This window comes from Geotrypetes seraphini, chromosome 12 (genome assembly GCF_902459505.1).
Source record: "Geotrypetes seraphini chromosome 12, aGeoSer1.1, whole genome shotgun sequence".
Classification (NCBI taxonomy): domain Eukaryota; kingdom Metazoa; phylum Chordata; class Amphibia; order Gymnophiona; family Dermophiidae; genus Geotrypetes; species Geotrypetes seraphini.
In genome coordinates, this window is record NC_047095.1 from 76,236,374 (window position 1) to 76,260,319 (window position 23,946).

The following is a 23,946-nucleotide window of genomic DNA, read 5'->3' on the forward strand; positions in this document are numbered from 1 at the left end:
TGATAACTTGTTTGCCAGGGTCTCCTTCTTTCTTCTTGCTAACCATCCATCTGCCATCTCTGTCCTCCCTTTCCATTTCCCTTTCCTCCCCAGGAAGTCTGGTATCTTTCCTTTTTTTCATCTCCCTCCACAGATCCACCTTTTCTTAACTACCCTTTCATCCGGCATCTCTCCCTCCTTTCCCACCACCCCAGGGCCCACCATCTCTCCCTTTCTTTTCCCGATTACCCTCCTATCCAATATCTCTATCTCTCCTCCACACCATCCCTTGTGTCCAATTTCTCTCCCTTTCTGTTCCTTCCCTCCCTAAATCCCATGGTCCATCATCTCTCTCCCTCTCCTCTATTTTCAGACACATTATTTCTTCCCCCCAAAAGTCTGGCATATGCACGTCTCTTTGAACACCCCCTTCCCTCTGTGTACTTCTACACCAGGGTCCCCCCCAGAGGCCTGTCCCCCCCCTTGAAGGCCTGCACCCCCCCCCTTGTAGGCCTGTCCCTCCCGTTAAAGGCCTGTCCCACCCCCTTGTAGGCCTGTCCCCCCCCTTAAAGGCCTGCCTGCCTGTCCCCCCCTTGAAGGCCTGCCTGCCTGTCTCCCCCCATGAAGGCTTGTCCCCCCCCTTTAAGGCCTACATCTCCCCCTGAAGGCCTGCCTGCCCGGCCCACCCCGAAGGACCGCTCGCCCCCCCACCCCGACGTCTGGTTCTTCCTCTCTGGCCTCCACGCACCATTTAGAGTAGAAGCAGCCTGCAGCAAGATCGCGATGTCAGCGATCTTGAGCTGCTTGTGCTGTCCTCCGCCTCGGACCTGCCCCCCTCCTCTGACGTCAGTGGAGGGGGCGGGACCGCGGCGGAGGACAGCACGAAGCAGCGCAAGATCGCTGACATCGCGATCTTGCTGCAGGCTGCTTCTACTCTAAATGGTGCGGGGAGGCCAGAGGGGAAGAACCAGATGTAGGGGGGGGAACGGACGCCGGAGTACTCCCTCAGGGCTTGCACCCGGGGAGGACTGCCTCCCCCTTAGTATGCCACTGGGCCTGAGCAGTTTGGGGTGGACCTGGGACTTACCTCAGAGGATATAATGAGCATCTACTGGCCCTTTCTGCTCACAGCTGGCCCCACCACTTGGCAGGCAACCTCCTCCTTCTGTGTACTATTATTTCTGGAACGAGTCTTCCTGTACTACTATTGATTATTTAGATAGGTTTACAAGATGCATGGAGCTACCTGCCTATCATTTGTGCTAAAATAAAGTCTTATCTCTACAGCCTTGCAAGTCACTTGCCAGTTCCTATCCCAAAGCATTCTTTCAATGATCTCTACACTAATTTCTGTTCTAAGGGCATTGTGTTTGCAGGGTATAAGTATTTTAAATAAAGAAACACAGAGTATATCAGATCCTGTACACTGAATTACAAGAATTACCGTTTGTTATACTGGAAGCATTTCTGCCACTTACCTCAGGATATTTCTCTCCATCTCAGATTGCTCCTCAAAGGGCAGAGCACTGTGACACACCAACAGAGAGACATCAAAGTCATCGTGGTGACGGAGGCCTTCAGAGTCCTTGTAGGATCCCGAACTAGGAAAGAAACAGGACAAAAGTATCATGAGTGGGGAAAGACAGAAGGGAATGGTTAGAATGTTCTTTCTGAGATGGGGTGAGCACAACTGCACACATGATATTCTCAGCTTTACTTTCCATCATTTTTGGATAAACCCTAATAATTGTTTGTTTAGGTTTTGCTTAACAACTAAGAACATAAGAAATGTCGCTGCTGGGTCAGACCAGTGGTCCATCGTGTCCAGCAGTCCTCAGGTCAAAGACCAATGCTCTAAATGAGTCCAGCCTTACCTGCGTACGTTCCAGTTTAGCAGGAATTTGTCCAACTTTGTCTTGAATCCCTGGAGGGTGTTTTCCCCTATAACAGTCTCCAGAAGAGCGTTCCAGTTTTCCACCACTCTCTGGGTGAAGAACTTCCTTACGTCTGTACGGAATCTATCCCCTTTTAACTTTAGAAAGTGCCCTCTCGTTCTCTCTACCTTGGAGAGGGTGAACAACCTGTCTTTATAAGAACATAAGAAGTTGCCTCCGCTGAGGCAGACCAGAGGTCCATCTCGCCCAGCGGTCCGCTCCCGCGGCGGCCCATCAGACCCATTGCCTGAGCAATGGTCCCAGACTATCCCTATAACCTACCGCTACTCTTATCTGTACCCCTCAATTCCTTTATCCTCTAGGAATCTATCCAAACCTTCTTTGAAGCCTTGTAACGTGCTCCGGCCTATCACAGCCTCCGGAAGCGCGTTCCATGTATCCACCCCCCTCTGGGTGAAAAAGAACTTTCTGGCATTTGTTTTAAACCTGTCTCCTTTTAATTTTTCCGAGTGCCCCCTTGTACTTGTGGTTCCCTGTAATCTGAAAAATCTGTCCCTGTCTACTTTTTCTATACCCTTCAGGATCTTGAAGGTTTCTATCATGTCTCCTCTAAGTCTCCGCTTTTCCAGGGAGAACAGCCCCAGCTTTTTCAGTCTGTCAGTATATGAGAGGTTTTCCATACCTCTTATCAGTTTAGTTGCTCTTCTCTGGACTCCCTCAAGTACCGCCATGTTCTTTTTGAGGTACGGCGACCAATACTGGACACAGTACTCCAGATGCGGTCGCACCATTGCACGATACAGTGGCAGGATGACCTCCTTTGTCCTGGTCGTGATACCCTTCTTAATGATACCCAACATTTTGTTTGCTTTTCTTGAGGCTGTGGCGCACTGTGCCGACGCCTTCAAAGACGTGTCCACCATCACTCCCAGGTCTCTTTCAAGGTTACTTACCCCTAGCAGTGATCCTCCCATTTTGTAGCTGAACATCGGGTTCTTTTTCCCTACATGCATGACCTTGCATTTCCCTACGTTAAAGTTCATTTGCCATTTTTTGGCTCATTCTTCTAGCGTCGTTAGGTCCCTTTGCAGATCTTCACAGTCTTCCATGGTTTCAACCCTGCGGTAGAGTTTGGTGTCATCCGCAAATTTAATAACTTCGCAATTTGTTCCCGCCTCCAGGTCATTAATAAATATATTGAACAGGAGCGGTCCCAGCACCGACCCCTGCGGAACTCCGCTCGTGACCCCATGCCAGTCTGAGTAATGGCCCTTCACTCCAACCCTCTGTTTCCTGTCTGCCAGCCAGTTTTTGATCCATCGGTGGACCTCCCCTTGCACCTCGTGTCTCCACAGCTTTTTAAGCAGTCTTTCGTGCGGTACCTTGTCAAAGGCTTTTTGAAAGTCAAGGTAAATGATGTCAATGGATTCCCCTTTATCCACCTGTCTGTTTACCCCCTCAAAGAAGTACAATAAGTTTGTGAGGCATGACCTACCCTTGCAGAAGCCGTGCTGGCTCGACTTTAGCTGTCCATTGTTTTCTATGTGTTCACAGATACTGTCCTTAATCAGTGCTTCCATCATTTTTCCCGGGACCGAGGTCAAGCTCACCGGCCTGTAGTTCCCCGGGTCCCCCCTTGAACCCTTCTTGAAGATGGGTGTGACATTTGCAATTTTCCAATCCTCCGGGATCTCTCCAGTTTTTAAGGATAGGTTACATATTTGGCGAAGTGGCTCTGCTATTACGTTCCTTAGTTCCTTGAGTACCCTTGGGTGAATGCCGTCCGGACCTGGCGATTTGTCGCTCTTTAGTCTGTCTATCTGCCTGAGGACATCCTCTTGGCTTACCTCTAGTTGGACCAGCTTTTCATCCCGATCCCCATTTACGATGTCCTCCGGTTCCGGAATATTGGATGTGTCCTCCCTCGTGAAGACTGACGTGAAGAACTTATTTAACCTGTCTGCTATCTCTTTTTCTTCTTTTACCACTCCTTTTTTGTCTCCATCATCCAATGGCCCCACTTCTTCCCTTGCCGGTTGCTTCCCCTTCACATATCTGAAGAACGATTTGAAGTTTGTTGCTTCCCCCGCCAGTCTCTCCTCATATTCTCTTTTAGCTTTTCTAACCACACGGTGACACTCCCTTTGGTGTTCTTTGTGCTCCTTTTGGTTGTCCTTTGTTTGGTCCTTTTTCCATTTTTTGAACGATGCTTTCTTGTCACTTATCGCCTTTTTCACTGCAGTTGTTATCCACGCTGGGTTTTTTGTTCGGTTTTTTTTGCACCCCTTCCTGAATCTGGGGATGTACAGGTTCTGTGCCTCTTGCACCGTGCCCTTGAGTAGGGACCAGCAGTTTTATCTGCTAAGTCTATTCCTTTCATTATCTTGAAAATTTTGATCATGCCCCTCTCAGTCTCCTCTTTTCAAGGGAGAAGAGGCCCAGTTTCTCTACTCTCTCACTGTACGGCAACTCTTCCAGCCCCTTAACCATTTTAGTCGATCTTCTCTAGACCCTTTTGAGTAGTACTGTGTCCTTCTTCATGCATGGCGACCAGTGTTGGACGCAGTATTCCAGATGGGGGCGTACCATGGCCTGGTACAGCGGCATTATAACCTTCTCCGATCTGTTCATGATCCCCTTCTTAATCATTCCTAGCATTCTGTTTGCCCTTTTTGCCACTGCTGACCAGTACTCCCAAGTCTCTTTCCTGGGGGGGTCTCTCCGAGTACTGCACCGGACATCCTGTATTCATATATAAGATTTTTTGTTTGATCTATTTAGATCAAAACTCTTATGTTTTTTATGAATCCTCCCAACTACAATTTTTCCTAGAAGGAAAGGGGGTGGTAATGCAGGGTGCCAGGTGAATCTTATTGATCTGGTCCATATAAATAGTTGGAGATGATCCACTACTATTTTCCTTTATTTCTATTTTTGGTTTTGTTAAGTATTATTCTCTCTGATATGTGAAATTATCGCTCCCGAGTGAGGACTGCTAAAGAGTCTTATTTTGAACAGGTGTATGTTTGAAATTGTTTATAATTTCTTTGATTTGTAAAATGACAAGGCTCTTACATCATTCAATAATTGTTTTATTGAAATATGAATAAAAAGATAAATAAAAAAAAAGTAAGATTGTTAAATCCTAGTCTTGTATTACAAAAATTTATTGAATAGATAAGTTTTCAAGAATTTTCTGAAATTGCAATTGGACCTTATGAGTCTGGGATATTAGGCAACAAATTGGCAGATGTAGGAGAGAGGAACCCAAACTCTAGAACAAGATAGCAAGATTCCATGTTCGGAGTCACCACTCAAGAAAAAGATGTAGGTTTCATTGTTGATATGTTGAAACCCTCTACTCAGTGTGCAGCAGTGGCTAAGAAAGCAAACAAAATGTTAGCAATTATTATGAAAGGAATGGAAAACATTGTATTGCTCCATGGTGTCACTTTCCCTCTCCCCCTCAGTCTGTCTGTCGTTTCATGCCCCCTTCTCAAATTTTTTTTCTTAAGCTTATTTCACTATTGTAAACTGTTTAGGTATATCAAGTGATGAATGAAAACAATAAAGGCTAAAGTGGCTAGGACTCTTCAGCTTGAAGAAGAAACAGCTGAGGGGAGTAGAATGGGTAGACAAAATAAGAACTAAAACAGGCTGCATTGCGATTCATATTTTTAATTGCAATTAACTGGGCAAATCACTTAACACTCCATTGTTCCAGGTACGTGAGTCAGATTGTGAGCCCACTTGAGTACCTCAATATCAAGCGCTATAAGTGGGCTCTAGAAATAAATTCTGTTTTCAGTGTTCACTTCTTGTTCCCATTTCCAGATAGCTCCTCAAGTCCGAAGAGAAAGATCAAGTTCTTACTGCTGCTCACACAGGGAAAATGAAAGAGGAACGAGGGAAGGGCGGGGGGGATGCCTCCCACCCCTGTTCTGAAAGGAAGAAAGAGAGAAAAATGAAGGCGGCTCAAGACCTTGTGGCCCGTCCAATCTGCCCATCCATGCCACTAACTCTCTCTCGGAAACTCAATGTACTTCTTCTTGAGTTTGGATAGTTTTCATCTACTAGTATTACAACAAACACGCAAGAGACAGTACCTGCTCAAAAGAGCTTATTATCTAATTAAGATGGACATAGGACATGTTACTTAGCTATGGCTATATACGAGAGTAGAGGGAATAGCAACAGATCTGGGTGGGTAGGGCAGTTTCAAAAAGGTGAGATTTGAACACACACAGAGTCAGGCAGGAAGTTCCAGGCAAGACAGAAGGGACAGAGTCATGGGTTGGCAGTGGAGGAGACTTCCAGAGAGACACGGAGGCTATTGCACAAATTCTTTCATTTTCAGCCATTTCCAGAGCTTCTTTTCAACTGACACTCAATTTTCCTGTCCCGTTCCTGCCCTTGTCCCTTGAACGCTTAGGATTTTAAAGTTCCCATGTCATTCTCTAGACTTACCTCCTGTGCATTAATGCTGTGGAGACATCTGAGCGCCTCTATCGCCTTTCTCATGATGGAGACCACTGACCAGCTTTGTGCTGGGCTAGGGCCCCTTCCACCCTCTACAGGTACAGGTGTGCCAGTAGAAAAGGAGGCAGGGTGGGTTTGGGGGATGGCAGCACTGAGACCCTACAACCTGAGCTTCAGACAATGAGAAAGCAGAGGAGAACATGAGGCTTAGGATTAAGGAGAGAGACTGAGGAGGTAAGAGGAAAGGTGGGAGGGGAGGAAGGAAAGAGAGGAGCATAGACTGACCTGTTCCAGACTGAGACAAGTGCGTACTCATTCTGTTCACTGTTCTGCAGTTTCTTCCCATCACTGCCCACTGCCAGTGGCCGGGACATGCGCACTGGTTTCATCTCGTATGTTTTGGCATGGTCAGCGATGTAATTGTACAACTGGTGAGCTCCCATCAAGTTGGTTGCTAGGACCAACATACCTATGGATGACAGAAAACAGAGTCAGCGCTCCAGATCAATTTCTTTTAGACCCTTCTAGAAAATGTTTACAGTCCAAAACCATCCCCGACTCTGACATTTTAAATCAACACAGTGACTTTTAGACATTCTGCATATAGATTTGACACTAATACCCAATATAATATGCTGACACACAAGTCCCTGAAATCATCCACCTTCAATTTTCGCACGCTTTCACAAACACAGTAATGCCCCTCTGCGGACACGAGTAATGGTTTTTTCAGTGTGGTTACACAATCAAAGCAGTTGACATAGGATAATGAAGTGTTAAGTGACCTCTGGGTACAAGACATGCAAATGAATGCCAGGCTTAGGCACTCTGGGCAACTCTGAAGTTTTTACAGGCTATTTATTTATTTTATTTATTCCGTTTTCTCTACCGTTCTCCCAGGGGAGCTCAGAACGGTTCAAGCAGTTTTCTTACAGGATGGTTTCTCCTGCTCCCAGCATCTCATGAGAAACCACCTTGAAGCACCTGCATCACCATCATTTAACAAAAATGAAAAGACCTCCTGAGAACTCTCAGACCATAATTCTTCTTTAGCTACCTGGTTGTCAGCCATGATACCTCTTCCTAAATTCCTAGGCAAAACCTTAAGTGCTTATCAGAAACAGAACTCCTACAGGTTGAAGAGAAAGAGAGATCAGCTGGCTCCTCCATCAGTGCAGGATCTCCAGGAAAATGGAAAGCAGAGCAAGAGAAGCCCAAACCCAAAGTCTGTCATACCTTGAAAGACATGGTTGCGTCCAAACTTGGGGATATCAGGATGCTGAGCGATGAAGTCATCCAGGAAGCTAGTAAGGTGGTAACCTTGCCGCAGGCTCATATGGGAGCCCAGGAGGTACTGATGTACAATCCGCAAGTGGAAGTCATAGCTGAACGAGTGTACATGCATCAAATCGCGCACCTTATCACACTCCTCCGTGAAGAGCATAGACAACTGCAAAGAGAGGAAGAAATAGCAGCAAAGTAGTTAAAGAGAAAGAATCCTCAGAAAGCCCTTGTCTCCTTCACCTCTTGAGCTCAGAGGCTGCAAGACATTAACTCCCTCCCCTCTGTTCTCAGTCTCCTTGGCCCTGGGTTGCTAATCTTCTTACCAGTGTGCTTAGAGACCAGCTAGGAACTAACACCCTCCTCCATAGGCATTTACAGCTGAAAATATTGCCTCCTCCCCCCCCACCATGTACAATAGAACAGCCCCCCCCCTCAGAAGCGAGGATTGAACAGTGTTCGATATGTGAGAACAAAAAAATCGTGTTTCTCTACGTCTGGGCCAGTCCGAGGGAATGCTATCCATTTGCACAGGCGTTTTTCACTTATGATCCTATTCCCCTCTTTATGATGAATATGGTAAGAACATAAGAATTGCTGCTGCTGAGTCAGACCAGTGGTCCATCGTGCCCAGCCGTCCGCTCAAGCGGCGGCCCCCAGGTCAAAGACCAGTGCTCTGAATGAGTCCAGCCTCAGCTGCGTACGTTCCAGTTTAGCAGGAACTTGTTCAACTTTGTCTTGAATCCCTGGAGGGTGTTTTCCCCTATGACAGACTCAGGAAGAACTTCCTTATGTTCGTACGGAATCTATCCCCTTTCAGCTTTAGAGAGTGCCCTCTCGTTCTCCCTACCTTGGAAAGGGTGAACAGTCTGTCTTTGTGTACTAAGTCTATTCCCTTCAGTATTTTGAATGTTTCGATCATGTCCCCTCTCAGTCTCCTCTTTTCAAGGGAGAAGAGGCCCAGTTTCTCCAATCCCTGACCTTCTGTCTGTTTTATATTCGGTTTGTTACAACTGTATATGTAAATTGTGAGCCAGGCATTTGATCATCCAGACTGCCACTACGTCTATCTTTATACCACATTATCCCAGGCAGCATATTCTCACATGTGGGTGACATCATCCATGGAGCCCCGGCATGGACACTTTAAAAGTGCATCGACACATTAAGATTTTTAGAAAGTTCACGATAGCACGCACTGCGAATGCGCGAGTGCCTTCCCACCTGACGTAGCTCGCGGCTCCTCAGTTCTTAATTTTCTGCGGAGCTAAGAAGTCGTGTTCTTTGAACGTTGTTCAATTTTTTTGCTTTTGCTTTCCCGTTCATGCGTATTTTTTTATACTCGTATTTCATACATATTTTTACTTTAGTGTTAATAAAATAAATAAATAAAATAGTTGAGGTTCTTTTTTTCCTCACTGTTCATCCCTTACGGGCTTTGCCCATCAGGGCCTTTTTCTCTTCCTCAGCCGTTGAATTCAACTTGGCTGAGGCAGTTTTTCCGTCGATGTTCTGGCCATTAACTGGTTTTAAAATTGTTGCAGGTGCCAATGGCAAATTTGCATCACTGACCCACACAGTTGGTGCTTACAGCGCCTTGGCCTCTTAACACCATGTCGAATCCTGCCCGCGGTATTCTACCCTTGAAAAACGTACAATTAAGAGTCATAAAACTCCAACAAGAAAAGTTATTCGGCACTGGCATGGACACTGAGAATACATCAAAGCCTTCAGCATCAACGTCGGCATCGGGTAACATCGTTCCATCAGGTAAGCCAGCTAAAAAGCCACCAGCTTCCCAACAGTTCTCGCAGGTCACATTGCATCGAGTCCCTTGATGCCGACCAAGCGATGACCACCTTTACGTCTTCCCTCTCCTACATCGAGGTGTGCATCCTCTTCACGGTAACCCTCACCGAGGCCAGACAGGGCACCAATAGTACCGGCAGAATGCTAAATCGTACCAGTGCCCTCATACTGTGAGAAGCTCGAAGAGCTTTTCCAAGTTAGTGATATGTTCAAGCTTTTTGTTCCGACACTGGCTCCATCGGTACTGACCCAGCCTGAGCATAAGGCTACCAGGTCCTGCAGTACCGATACTGGACCGCCGGTTCCACATCAATGTTCCACGTATAAAAGCAGCGTATCTCTTCGATATTCTTCTTCATAATGTCAATCCAGTTCTTCAAGACATCAGCGTTCTTCATCGGCGATCCCAGTCCACTCAGCATCGGTCATTCTCAGCTGCTTCAAAGTGTAAACATTGCTCTCCTTTTCGCTCTTCTAAGCATAAAAGGAAATCACATCATACACTGTCATCCTCATCAGATCGACACCAGTCTCGACACCATCATCGATCCCGATAACCAAAAGACTTTTATGATTCAGAATTACAGTTTACTATAAAGGTTTGACACTACTTCTGAGAAGTCTCCTCAAAAGTCTCCACAAAGAGCTAAGTCTCCCACCGAAAGGCTGTCTTTCACAAAATTCATTCGGCAATTGGGCAAAGAGCTTCCATTTAAGTTAGAAGCCGATTCTGCTCATAGTGCTGAATATTTGGAGGCTTTGGACTATGATGAGCCTCTAAAGAACTTCTTTGTCTACCATTGCATGGTATTCTCAAGGAGACTCTTCATAAGAACTGGGAGACCCCTCTTACAATTATTGTGGCTCCCAGAAAATTGGACTCTATACAAAATAATTTCTTTCCCTGGTTTTTGCCAAGCAGCAGCTTCAGTAACAGTCCCTGGTGGTAGAATCAACTTTGAAAAAATGTACTCCATTCAGGGTTTATGCCTCAATGCCCCCGGGACAAGAGGGGCGCACTATGGACAAGTTTGGCCTTCACCTATACCAAAACACCATGCGAACAGAATGCTGGGAATGATTAAGAAGGGGATCACTAACAGATCGGAGAAGGTTATCATGCCGCTGTACCGAGCCATGGTACACCCTCACTTGGAATACTGTGTCCAGCACTGGTCGGCATACATGAAGAAGGACACAGTACTACTCGAAAGGGTCCAGAGAAGAGCGATTAAGATGGTTAAGGGGCTGGACGAGTTCCGTACAGTGAGAGATTAGAGAAACTGGGCCTCTTCTCCCTTGAAAAGAGGAGACTGAGAGGGGACATGATCGAAACATTCAAGATAATGAAGGGAATAGACTTAGTAGATAAAGACAGGTTGTTCACCCTCTCCAAGGTAGGGAGAAAGTTGAAAAGGGATAGATTCCAGACAAATGTAAGGAAGTTCTTCTTCACCCAGAGCATTGTAGAAAACTGGAATGCTCTTCTGGAGGCTGTTATAGGGGAAAACACCCTCCAGGGATTCAAGACAAAGTTAGACAAGTTCCTGCTGAACCGGAATGTATGCAGGTAGGGCTGGTCTCAGTTAGGGCACTGGTCTTTGACCTAGGGGCTGCCGTGAGAGTGGACTGCTGGGCACGATGGACCACTGGTCTGACCCAGCAGCGGCAATTCTTATGTACAAATTCTATATTTCATGCTATGTCAAGCATTTGGTTAAGAAATTGTCTTCTTTTGATAGATAAGAACATAAAAATAGCCTTACTGGTCAGACCAATTCTCATGGTGGCCCATTCTCATGGTGACCAATTCTCATGGTGGCCCATTCTCATGGTGGCCAATCCAGGTCACTAGTACCTGGTCAAAACCCAAGGAGTAGCAATATTCCATGCTACCAATTCGGGGCAAGCAGTGGTTTCCCCCATGTCTTTCTCAATAACAGACTATGGACTTTTCCTCTAGGAACTTGTCCAAACCTTTCTTAAAACCACTGCGCTATCCACTATGCTATCGGCTCTTACTAAGGAGCTATAACTAAGGCGTTAGGGCACTGCCCAGTGATGCAGGAAGCGGAGCAGAGAGAGAGAGAAAAAAGATAGATGATGCCTTCTATACAGCTTGCGACTAAAGGAGAGTAACCCACTTGAAATACAGATTACAGCCTGCCCAGGAATACAAACTCACGGCCACCCAATGCTAAGAGAGGTCTCGCACATCTTCCAATATCAGCTTGCACTGAGCAAGCTATCACATCTGCAAAAGCCAGCATAAGATACCTCTTTACCTGTGAATTCACAGACTGCCCCATGGGAATACGGGAACATTCCAGCGCATACTGCTTTACACAGAAATAAAAGCCCTAGAGAGAGAAAGAACACATTAGAGCAGTGCTTCCCCACCCTTTTCAAGCCCAAACAGCAGATATATTTAAAAACATGCTCTGCAGCCCCCCAACCTCTGCATAACAGGCAGTCTGGATGCAGGAAAGGACTCGTGTTCAAAAAAAGCTAGCAATGCATTGAAATTCTACCAGAGCCTGGAAGGAGTCAAAGGAACTAAGGGCAGATGCTATGAACAATGTGTGCTGGAGTATATAAACTAGATCGGTATATGATTCTTGTCGTTTTCCACACTAGGAGTGTCTAGGAAGGACAGAGACTTGCATGACAAAATATGTGCATGGAAAAGAGCTCTTGCATGTTGCATTTTGTAAAATCTAGAGCCAGGGCTAGTCTTAAGCAGGAGCAACAGTGGCATCTCTTCTCAAAGGCTCATCAGTGTGGGGTGCAGTGGTTAGAGCACCCTGGGGTGGTGGGTTCAAATCCCGCACTGCTCCTTGTGACCCTGGGCAAGTCACTTAATCCAATACTCCAAACACCTCGGGGATTTACTCACTTGTTCCCTAATTAAAAGGAATTAACTTTCACTATAATTTCATACTATCATGATATGTTCAGCTCAAAGGATACCATAAGGAAAGGAGGAAAGAGCCTCTGACTCTCAGCCTGCATTTATGAGCTATCTCATTGGCTCAAAAACCTCCTCCTCCCTATGTTTCTTTATTAATTTTATCATTTTTAATTTAGTAATAGATCATTTTATAATTTTTAAATAAGTTTTTATATTAAAAAAAACCTTATCACTTAACCCCCAGTGCCCCAGCTACATTAGATAGAGTGGGAGCCCGCCAGGACAGATAGGAAAAAATGCTTGAGTACCTGAATAATTTGTAATCTGCACAGAATTGTAGGATATAAATAATTAAATAAAATTATGCTGCTGACCCCAGAGCCTGCTTTCACCTTCTTCTACAAATTGCTGCCCCTTCCCCAAGCTCTCTATGGAGAAACGCTGATTTTAGGTGGGATGGGATGTTTGCAGACAGGGGGGTGCCCTTGTCTTGAGCGTTTCATGTCAAGGCAAAGCTGTGCAGACAAGTGGTATCAGTGTTTTTGATAGCAAGGATATCACCTGTATTATCTAGTGAATTGTCTTATGACTCACTCTGATTTTATTTTTAATACAAGTGATCAATACATTTATTAATTGTATTTAAAAAGTTTATACACCGCATATAGCCTATGCCAGGGATGCCCAAATGGTCGATCTCGATCGACCAGTAGATCACAAAGGCAACGCAAGTTGATTGCGTTGCCTTTGTGATCTTGTTCTTCCTATCTCCCTGAGCCAGGCCAGGCGCGTACAAGCGCCGGACCCACAAGACTTCACCTCCGACGTCAATTCTGACGTTGGAGAGGAAGTTCTGGGCCAGCCAATCGCTGCCTGGCTGGCCTGGAACTTCCTCTCCGATGTCTGAATTGACGGCGGAGGTGAAGGCTTGTGGGCCCAGTGTTTGTATGCGCCAAGCCTGGCTCGGGGAAGCAGGGAGAAATCGGCGTGGTGGCTTGGAGGTGGGGCGGCCGCAGGGAGAGAGAGAAAGACAGAAATAAAGAGGGGGGCAGGGGGAGAGAGACAGAAAGAAAAGGGGATGGAGCAGAAAGAAAGAAATATCGGAATTACAGAAGGAAATGCAATCAGAGACTCATGAAATTACCAGACAAAAAAGTAGGAAAAATGATTTTATTTTCAATTTAGTGATCAAAATGTGTCTGTTTTGAGAATTTATATCTGCTGTCTATATTTTGCACTATGGCCCCCTTTTACTTTTTATTTTTTTTTAATCTTTATTCATTTTTTTCATCTTACAAGAAGTGTATCAAGAAATAACATTTGAACTTAAAAGCATCACTTGATATTCTATTACAATCAACTTATGCATTCACATATATTATACAATATAATCTTTCCTATTAATCAAAACATTTAATAAAGAATCAGAAACCCCCACCCCTTTTACTAAACTGCGATAGTGGTTTTTAGCATCAGCAGCTGTGAGGGGCATTCAGCGCAGCTCCCTGCGCTAAACAACGTTATCGCGGTTTGGTAAAAGGGGAGGGGGTATATTTGTCTATTTTTGTGTAGTTGTTACTGAGGTGACATTGCATATTTTAAAGTCATCTGCCTTGACCTCTTTGAAAAACCCCCCGAATATAAATGATAATTAACATTTTCTCTGCGTACAGTGTGCTTTGTGGTTTTTTTTTAAATTTTATTGTTGGTAGATCATTTTGACTTGGTCATTTTAAAAGTAGCTCGCAAGCCCAGAAAGTGTGGGCACCCCTGGCCTATGCAGTTCACATGAGAAACATTTTGACATACCGTATTTTCACGCAAATAACACGCACCCGTATAAAACGCGCACACGGATATAGCGCGCAGAAATCACGATGATTTGCACAAAAACTTTGATATACCGCGCTCACGGGTATACCGCGCATGCTGCCCGACGCTCCTTTCGCCCGCCCTGACTTTCCGTGCGCTGTCCCGACTCTCCGTTCACCCCCCCTGACTTCCGTGCACTGTCCCCCCTTGAAGGTCTGTCCCCATCCTGAAAGCCTGATGCCCCCCCCCCCCCGACGTCCGATACATCCCTCCCCCCCCCCCCCCCGAAGGACCGCCGACTCCCCAACAATATCGGGCCAGGAGGGAGCCCAAATCCTCCTGGCCACGGCGACCCCCTAACCCCACCCCGCACTACATTACGGGCAGGAGGGATCCCAGGCCCTCCTGCCCTCGACGCAAACCCCCCTCCCCCCCAAGAACCTCCGACCGCCCCCCCGCCGACCCGCGATCCCCCTGGCGACCCCCACGACCCCCCCCCCCCCCTTCCCCGTACCTTTAGTAGTTGGCCGGACAGACGGGAGCCAAACCCGCCTGTCCGGCAGGCAGCCAACGAAGGAATGAGGCCGGATTGGCCCATCCATCCTAAAGCTCCGCCTACTGGTGGGGCCTAAGGCGCGTGGGCCAATCAGAATAGGCCCTGGAGCCTTAGGTCCCACCTGGGGGCGCGGCCTGAGGCACATGGGCCCAACCCGACCATGTGCCTCAGGCCGCGCCCCCAGGTGGGACCTAAGGCTCCAGGGCCTATTCTGATTGGCCCACGCGCCTTAGGCCCCACCAGTAGGCGGAGCTTTAGGATGGATGGGCCAATCCGGCCTCATTCCTTCGTTGGCTGCCTGCCGGACAGGCGGGTTTGGCTCCCGTCTGTCCGGCCAACTACTAAAGGTACGGGGAAGGGGGGTGGGGGGGTCGTGGGGGTCGCCAGGGGGATCGCGGGTCGGCTGGGGGGCGGTCGGAGGTTCTTGGGGGGGAGGGGGGTTTGCGTCGAGGGCAGGAGGGCCTGGGATCCCTCCTGCCCGTAATGTAGTGCGGGGTGGGGTTAGGGGGTCGCCGTGGCCAGGAGGGTTTGGGCTCCCTTCTGGCCCAACTACCAAAGGTACGGGGAAGGGGGGTGGGGGGGTCGTGGGGGTCGCCAGGGGGATCGCGGGTCGGCTGGGAGGCGGTCGGAGGTTCTTGGGGGGGAGGGGGGTTTGCGTCGAGGGCAGGAGGGCCTGGGATCCCTCCTGCCCGTAATGTAGTGCGGGGTGGGGTTAGGGGGTCGCCGTGGCCAGGAGGGTTTGGGCTCCCTTCTGGCCCGATATTGTCGGGAAGTCGGCGGTCGTTCGGGGTGGGGGTGCGAGTGGTCCTGCCGGGGGGGGGGGGATGTATCGGACGTCGGGGAGTCGGCCGGGCAAGAGGGCTTGGGCTCCCTCTTGCTCCGATCGTGGATGCGGGTGCGGGTGGGGGCGCGTGCGAGCGGTCGTTCGGGGTGGGGGTGCGAGTGGTCCTGCCGGGGGGGGGGGGTGTATCGGACGTCGGGGAGTCGGCCGGGCAAGAGGGCTTGGGCTCCCTCTTGCTCCGATCGTGGATGCGGGTGCGGATGGGAGCGCGTGCGAGCGGTCGTTCGGGGTGGGGGTGCGAGCGGTCCTGCTGGGGGGGTGAATCGGGCGTCGGGCGGGGTGGGAACTATGTTTTAAAACTTTGGTATACCGCGCTCACGCATATAACGCGCGAGGGGTATGCGCGGTAGGTAAAAACGCGTATAACGCGCGCGTTATATGCGTGAAAATACGGTAGTAATTATAAAGGCAAATCCTACATAACTTTAAAATAACATCAGAGTACACAAACCAAGCCCTTGACCTCAGTCAAACCCCATCACATAAATGCATTGACAAACAGGTATGTTCATAACCACAAGGTTCCAGTCAAGTGTTCCAAAGCTTCACCCCCTCCATAGACACCACAGCATCTCCAATCCTTGAATGTACAATTGACTTACTCTTCTTAGAATTTAACTGCATGCTTGTTTCAGATCTCAAAGTTCTTCGTAGGCGATAGATTTCAAACCATCTCTTCAACACAACAGGAGAAACATGATGCACTATTGATAATACTTTGTATTGCAACCTATGTTGAATCGGTAACCAATGGAGTCATAAGAAGCTGCCGCTGCTGGGTCAGACCAGTGGTCCATCGTGCCCAGCAGTCCGCTCGCTTGGCGGCCCCCAAGTCAAAGACCAGTGCCCTGAGACCAGCCCTACCTGCATACGTTCCGGTTCAGCAGGAACTTGTCTAATTTTGTCTTTAATCCCTGGAGGGTGTTTTCCCCTATAACAGCCTCCGAAAGAGCAATCCAGTTTTCCACCACTCTTTGGATGAAGAAGAACTTCCTTACGTTCGTACGGAATCTATCCCCTTTTAACTTTAGAGAGTGCCCTCTCGTTCTCCCTATCTTGGAGAGGGTGAACAATCTGTCTTTATCTACTAAGTCTATTCCCTTCATTATCTTGAATGTTTCAATCATGTCCCCTCTGTCTCCTCTTTTCAAGGGAGAAAAGGCCCAATTTTTCTAATCTCTCACTGTACGGCAACTCCTTCAGCCCCTTTACCATTTTAGTCGCTCTTCTCTGGACCCTTTTAAGAAATACCGTGTCTTTCTTCATGTACGGTGACCAGTGCTGGATGCAGTATTCCAGGTGAGGGCGTACCATGGCCCTGTTCAGCGGATTGATAACCTTCTCCGATCTGTTCGTGATCCCCTTCTTAATCATTCCTAGCATTCTGTTAGCCCTTTTCGTCACTGCCGCGCATTGCGCAGACGGCTTCATTGATTTGTCGACCAGTACTCCCAAGTCTCTTTACAGGGGAGTCTCTCCAAGTACCGCCCCGGACATCCTGTATTCATGTATAAGATTTTTGTTACCGACATGCATCACCTTACACTTATCCATGTTAAACCTCAACTGCCATGTCGTGGCCCATTTCTTGAGCGTGTTTATGTCACGTTACAGATGTTCGCAATCCTCCCGCATCTTCACTACTCTGAATAACTTCGTATCATTTAAGAATCGGTGTTAAATGAGCTTTCCATGGACTTGGCCAAAGCCAGTAGCAGATCATACATGGCATCCGAGATATAAGAAGCGTCTAGCTCAATCTGAGCTACCTCCTCATCCACCAAGGATCTGTCATCAGAGTCCCGCTCAAGAACATGCCTGGACCACCGGAAACAAGCCCGGGCCATCAGACTGCCACAGATCACTGTCTGGACCACCAGGGCAGCCATGTCAAAACTTTGCTAAAGAAGAGACTCCAACCTATGATCCTGAGAGTCCCGCAAGGTTGAGTAGCTTTCAACTGGTACCGCATGCCGATGCATGATGGCCGAGACCATCACATCAACCACATGAAACTTCAAGGTATCCCTATTCCCATTAGGAATGGGATACAGTCGAGCCATGGACAGTGCCAAACAAAGAGGCACTTCCGGCGCCTTCCATTGTGCATGCACTACATCCCAAATATCCTGATGTATAGGAAAAAACAGGAAGCCGAATTGATCCTCCGAAGCAGGGGGTCCACCACACGTGGGGGCTCATTTGCATCTTCCTCAAAGCACAAAACTGACGAAACCTGAAGAATAAACTCCTGTAGCTCTTCCCACTGAAAAATGCGCAACTCTGATGCGTCCTCACCAGCCGGTGTCTCCGCAAAACACAAGTCTGTGTTATCCGTCCCCTAGAGAGGATCTTGGGAATCCAACATGGGGTCCAAATCCTCATCATGTGAAAACGCATCTGAAAACAGAACATCCTCATCCCATGAGACCCGCAGCTGCTTGGATGAAGATGGGGGGATGGGGCTGAACAGGGGTGGATGCGGAAGGCAAAAGCCCTCCCCCACCGAAAAGCCTGAGACCCCCAAGGAAAAAACAGGACCCCCAGCCGCCTGCAAGTAAGCCTTGTACATGGCTAAAAGAAAATCTGGGCCAAAGTAGGACTCACTGGTAAAGCAGGAGTCCCAGCACTAACCTGCTCCTGTCTATCTAAGACAGGGGGAAGGTTACCTGAGAACCAACTGTATGGGTCTAGTGTTATGGAATTCTCTTTCGTCTTTGCCTCATTTTTAGAAGGCTTTAAAAGTCTTTCTATTTCATCAGGCTTTTGGCTTTTTGTTACATGAAAATTAGTTTGTTATTCTTTGTGTGTCTTTGGTCTGGAGGTATTGGATGGATGTTTATGGTTTTATTTGGATTTAAATATGGGGAGGTTTGGGGCTTGGCTTTCCTTTTTATGATAAAGTTCTTTTCTAATTTATTTTGATGTATTTTTAATTGTAAACTGCTTTATTGCAGTATATAAAATAAACAGAACCTGTAAACTGTTTGAAATGAAATATGAGCAAGACCCAAATCAAGTCATCCACTTTTGGCCTTTCCTAAATCCTGTACAATAGTTTGTGCATAGTATTAAAAACTTTGGGATTCAAACTTGGCCTTAAGCATGCGTGGTGATCAAGTGAAAATTGTAACGCGATACTCTTAGGTATACAAAAGTGGTATACTGCAGCATGCGTAAAGTCAGGTCAATCCCTCTATACTTCAAGCTTTGCATTGGCTGCATGTGGATTTCAGAAGGTCATCATGAATGAGATATCTCCAGGAACTACAGGCACTCAGCACTTTCATCAGTCAGTTGAATGGATGTGGACTCTTGTAAAGTGATTATCGAATGCACTGCCCACAGATATACAAGCAGTGAGAGACAGGAAAGAATTTAAGTCCAAATTGAAAGCTGATTTGTTCCAGAAGGCAATTATTATTGATGATGCAATAAATACCAGCAGCGGTTTTGATTCAGTTATAAGTAGCAGTTTAGATCACTATTTTATTTAACTAGTATGTTGTGTTAGTTTGTTATTTTATACTGTGTATTGGAAAATGTATGTCGATTTGGGATCCACCTAGAATGGCAAAGATAGTGCTTGTGGGCAGGGCAGGATTAACCAATAGGCCAAGTAGGCACGTGCCTAGGTCCCAAAATGGTCAGGGGGGGCGCAATGAAGGAGGGCATCAACATTGTTTTTTCCAAATGGTGAGGGGCCCCTCCAGCATCGATCGGCAATGCGGGCCTCCCCCATTGATGGGAAGTAAGACAAGCAAGCAACGCGGGTAAGAAAGGCAATGGGAATTGTAATTGTGCAAGCGGTGCTGCTTGCCCAAAGCTTCCCTCTGAGGCAGCTTCCTGTTTCCGCCTGGGCGCATGGTGGGGTGGGGCGGGGCAGTGGGCCCAGTGTACTTGTGTGCCTAGGGGCCCTCGACAAATTAATCCTGCCCTGCCTGTGGGGGACTGAAAGGTGAAGGGGAGGAAGGTCTAAGATGGGGATAAAGCAGAATTTCTTCACAAATATTTCTGTCCTGTAGAAAACAAACATGTAGGAAAAGAGAAATTCTGGCAGCCTACTGGCATCATGAGGTGGCTTTAAACACAATCCCCTCCATAGCCCAGGGTCAAGTAAGAAGTTAGCTGACAATGCCAATAACAGCAATGTAGATAGTTTCCAGTACACATCCCACCCACTCGTAGATCTTTGAATGCCCTGCCACACACCCACAACAGCAGCTTTTTGACGTCATCTACTGTGTGTGTAAGCCAACTTACAGATATAAATCAGCATTTTACTTCCATAACTGCGAGAAAGGCAAAACATACCCAAGTATTAAAAGCCTCTTCCCTTCCCTCTCACCTGAAAGGCCAGCTCCATGAGAACGATCCCGCCAGGAAGTGCCCGCTGCAGATGGTAGGTGGTAATTGAAAGAGCTCCACTCTGTAAGAGAAGACATGAGCCAGGTTCCCAGAGGACTAGTAGCAGGCGAGATACTGGGTCAGCAGACAATCTGTCTTCAGTATCCATATCAACATAATACACGCACAGACATGTCAAAACATCAGACACACATCAAACACCACAGGCCAACCAAAACTCGCTTGAAATCTGGGTTTAGGTTTCAGCCCTTGAAATTTCCTGGTGGTCTAGTGGCCTCTTCTGGGCAACAGCAATCCCCAGTCACTCTTGCCATCACAGGTTCTTCAGCCAAAATGGCTGCCAGGACTTTCTGTGGCAGCCTTGTGAGACCAAAGGAGGTCTCAGTGGCCTTTTTACATTACTTTTATTCATTTCTATTCCTCTTTAACCTTGCAGTTCTAGGCAGATAATAAGAAAATGAACCAGTCATTTTCATGAATTATCATTAAAAATGTAATACAAGCATATTAACAAAATCATATTTCCTAAATAACATTGTTTTAATTTTCTTTTGCAAGGCTTTATAACTTAGTTTCTTCCAGTTTTGCTCCTTGAAATGTCAATAAGGCTTCTAGCATTTGAAAATGGAACCATCATAAGCAGGACTTGCTTATGGAAGGAACCGTGATAGAGCTGGAAGAACTCCTTGCCAAGAGAGAAGAAAACCGCTTGCAGGAGAAGTTGCTAGGAGAGTCCAACACCAGTGAAGTGATTGTAGAATTGGAAAGATTCATCGAGGAAGCCCACCAGCAACATGTGGAGGTCCCAGGACTGGAAATCCCAGCAACCATGGAAGAGGGCCCGGGCGAAACGGTAGGAGGTTCTGCTTCAACTGATGAAGAGATTGAAGCGGAGAGCCCAGGCGATACGGAAGGAGACACCGTTACATCAGCTGAAGAGACTGAAGCAGAGGTAAAGGATGAACACACACTTAGAGGATATGAGAGCCCATCTGGGAATCCACTAAAGAAGAGAGAAGACAGGTCCTACACCTTGGATACAGACTTGCGCCCTCCTAAGAACCCCCGAATAAAGAAGATAGGGATCATCGTTGGAGATTCCATCATACGCAATGTGGATAGCCACATTGCAGGAGGAAGGGAAGATAGACTGGTCACCTGCCTGCCTGGCGCTAGGGTGAAGGATGTGGTCAGCAAAATCACCAGGATCATAGACAGCGCGGGAGGAGAGGACACTGCTGTGATTATCCACGTGGGAACCAATGATGTGAGCGGACGGATGTACAACAGGGAAGAAATGATGGGACAACTCCGCTCACTCGGAAGAAAGCTGAAGGTCAGGGAGGTGAAAGCGGCCTTTTCAGAAATCCTTCCAGTACCGAGAGCAGATGGAAAGAGGCAGGAGGAGATACGAGCAATCAACGCCTGGATGAGAAGATGGTGCGATGAAGAAGGATTCGAGTTCGTGCGCAACTGGACGACATTCTGGGGAAGCAGATACTACAGGAACGACGGCCTACACCTCACCAAGCAAGGAGCAAGAGTCTTGGCTGAAAACATGAAGAAGACCTTTGAGAAGGCTTTAAACTAAGGAACAGGGGAGAGCCGACAGTCGACATCCAGTCGATGGCCCGGACATCAGGTGATCCCAAAGATGGATCTACAAACAACGGCTCAAATAAACGGGAAGATCATGCAGAAATTGAAAGTGACAGAGAAAGAACGCAAAAAGAAACAATAAGAGTTATAAAGACTGGAAAGTCCAAGAAGACAACACAAAGGGATCTCAAATGTATGTACACGAATGCCAGAAGCTTATCAAACAAAATGGGGGAACTAGAAGCACTAGCAAGACAAGAAGAACTAGATATCATTGGAATAACCGAAACTTGGTGGAATGAAGAAAATGAATGGGACACAGTACTTCAGGTATGCAAACTATACAGAAGAGATAGAATGGGGCAAAAAGGGGGTGGTATTGCCCTGTATGTCCATGAAGGAGTCGAGTCCATTAGAGAAGGGAAGACGGAAGGAAAAGAAAAACTAGAGTCCCTCTGGATAAAGATTCCAGGACAGAGCGGAGCAGACGCAAATATTGGCCTCTACTATCGACCCCCAGCACAAACGGAAGAAGCAGACACAACAATGATGGAGGAAATCAACCATGAATGTAGAACAGGAAACGTAACGATCATTGGAGACTTCAACTTTCCGGGGATAAACTGGAACATAGGAACCTCAAATTGCGGCAGGGAAACAAAGTTCCTGGAAACAATAGGAGACTGCTTCCTGGAACAATTGGTGGGAGAACCGACAAGAGGAACCGCAACCTTGGACTTAGTCCTAAATGGCATAACTGGAAGGACAACAGATGTGGAAGTCTCAGTCCCGCTGGGGACGAGTGATCACAACATGATCAAATTTAAAATTGGCATCGGGAAGGGGAAGCGAGCCAGGACCCAAACCACAACTTTTAACTTCAAAAAAGGGAACTATGATAGCATGAGAGCCATGGTTAAAAAATGACTCAAGAAAATGACAGCCAAAATCAAAACGGTCGACCAAGTATGGTCCCTACTAAAGAATACCATCACTGAAGCGCAGATTCTCTACATTCAGCAGATATCCAAAGGAAGGAAAAATAAGAACAAAGGAGAACCAGCTTGGCTAAATAAAGGGGTGAAGGAAGCGGTAAGGGAAAAGAGGAACTCGTTTAAAAAATGGAAACGAGAAGGAACAATGGAAGCCTGGAACAGTCACAAGGTCGATCAGAAGAAGTGTCACAAGATGGTAAGAGACGCAAAAAAGGCCTATGAGGAAAAAATAGCGCAAGACGCCAAAAACTTCAAGCCCTTTTTTAGATACATAAAAGGGAAAAAAACCAGCAAAGGAGGCAGTGGGCCCTCTCGATGACCAAGGAATAAAAGGGTGCATCAAGGAAGACAAACAAATTGCGGATAGGTTAAATTCATTCTTCGCATCTGTCTTTACCGAGGAGGACACTACAACAATGCCCGAACCAGAGAAAGCATTCAGGGGAGAAATTGAGGATAGCCTCATTACAGTGGATGTGGACTTGGACATGATATACTAGCAAATCGATAGGCTAAAAAGTGACAAGTCCCCTGGACCGGATGGAATTCACCCGAGAGTACTAAAGGAACTTAAGATGGAAATCGGAGAGATTTTACAAACCCTAGCCAACTTGTCAATTAGAACAGGAAAAATACCAGACGACTGGAAGATAGCAAATGTCATTCCAATCTTTAAAAAAGGATCGAGAGGGGAACCGGGCAACTATAGACCTGTGAGTCTTACGTCAGTTCCTGGGAAGATGTTTGAAGCAATAATCAAGGATAGCATAGTGCAACACCTGGAGAATCATGACCTGATGAGAGCTAGTCAACACGGCTTCAGGAAGGGGAAGTCATGCCTGATGAATTTACTTCAATTTTTTGAGAAGGTGAACAAACAAATTGATAGCGGAGACCCGGTGGATATAATATATTTGGATTTCCAGAAGGCGTTCGACAAGGTTCCACACGCTAGGCTTCTGAGGAAACTACAAAGCCATGGGATTGAAGGGGATATACTACGATGGATAGCAAATTGGCTGGAGAACAGATTGCAGAGGGTAAGCATAAATGGAAAGTTCTCGGACTGGGAAAATGTGACAAGCGGTGTGCCCCAAGGCTCAGTTCTTGGACCCATATTATTCAATATATTCATAAATGACCTGGAAGAGGAAACCACGAGTAATATAATCAAGTTCGCAGATGACACGAAACTATGTAGACCAGTTGGATCACAAAAGGACATTGAAGAACTCCAGAGAGATCTGAACCAACTAGAAAAATGGGCAGAAAAGTGGCAGATGAAGTTTAATGTAGACAAATGCAAAGTGATGCATCTGGGTACGAAAAACAAGGAACATGATTATATAATGTTAGGTGTGACATTGGGCAAAAGCGAACAAGAAAAGGACCTGGGGGTACTGATAGACAGGACCCTGAAG

At 46.9% G+C, this 23,946-nt stretch overlaps 1 protein-coding gene across 4 annotated transcripts in view; it reads right to left on the reverse strand.

Moving 5' to 3' along the window:
• Positions 1–23,946, reverse strand: part of SZT2 (SZT2 subunit of KICSTOR complex) — a 523,775-nt gene that overhangs the window by 29,084 nt on the left and 470,745 nt on the right. For all 4 annotated transcript variants that reach the window (XM_033916162.1, XM_033916160.1, XM_033916161.1 and 1 more), the window contains 5 exons: positions 19,912–19,992; positions 11,729–11,803; positions 7,590–7,803; positions 6,639–6,822; positions 1,458–1,580 (listed from right to left, as the gene is read on the reverse strand). In XM_033916162.1, the coding sequence (XP_033772053.1) occupies positions 1,458–1,580; positions 6,639–6,822; positions 7,590–7,803; positions 11,729–11,803; positions 19,912–19,992 (677 nt within the window). The remainder of the gene's footprint in view (positions 1–1,457; positions 1,581–6,638; positions 6,823–7,589; positions 7,804–11,728; positions 11,804–19,911; positions 19,993–23,946) is intronic.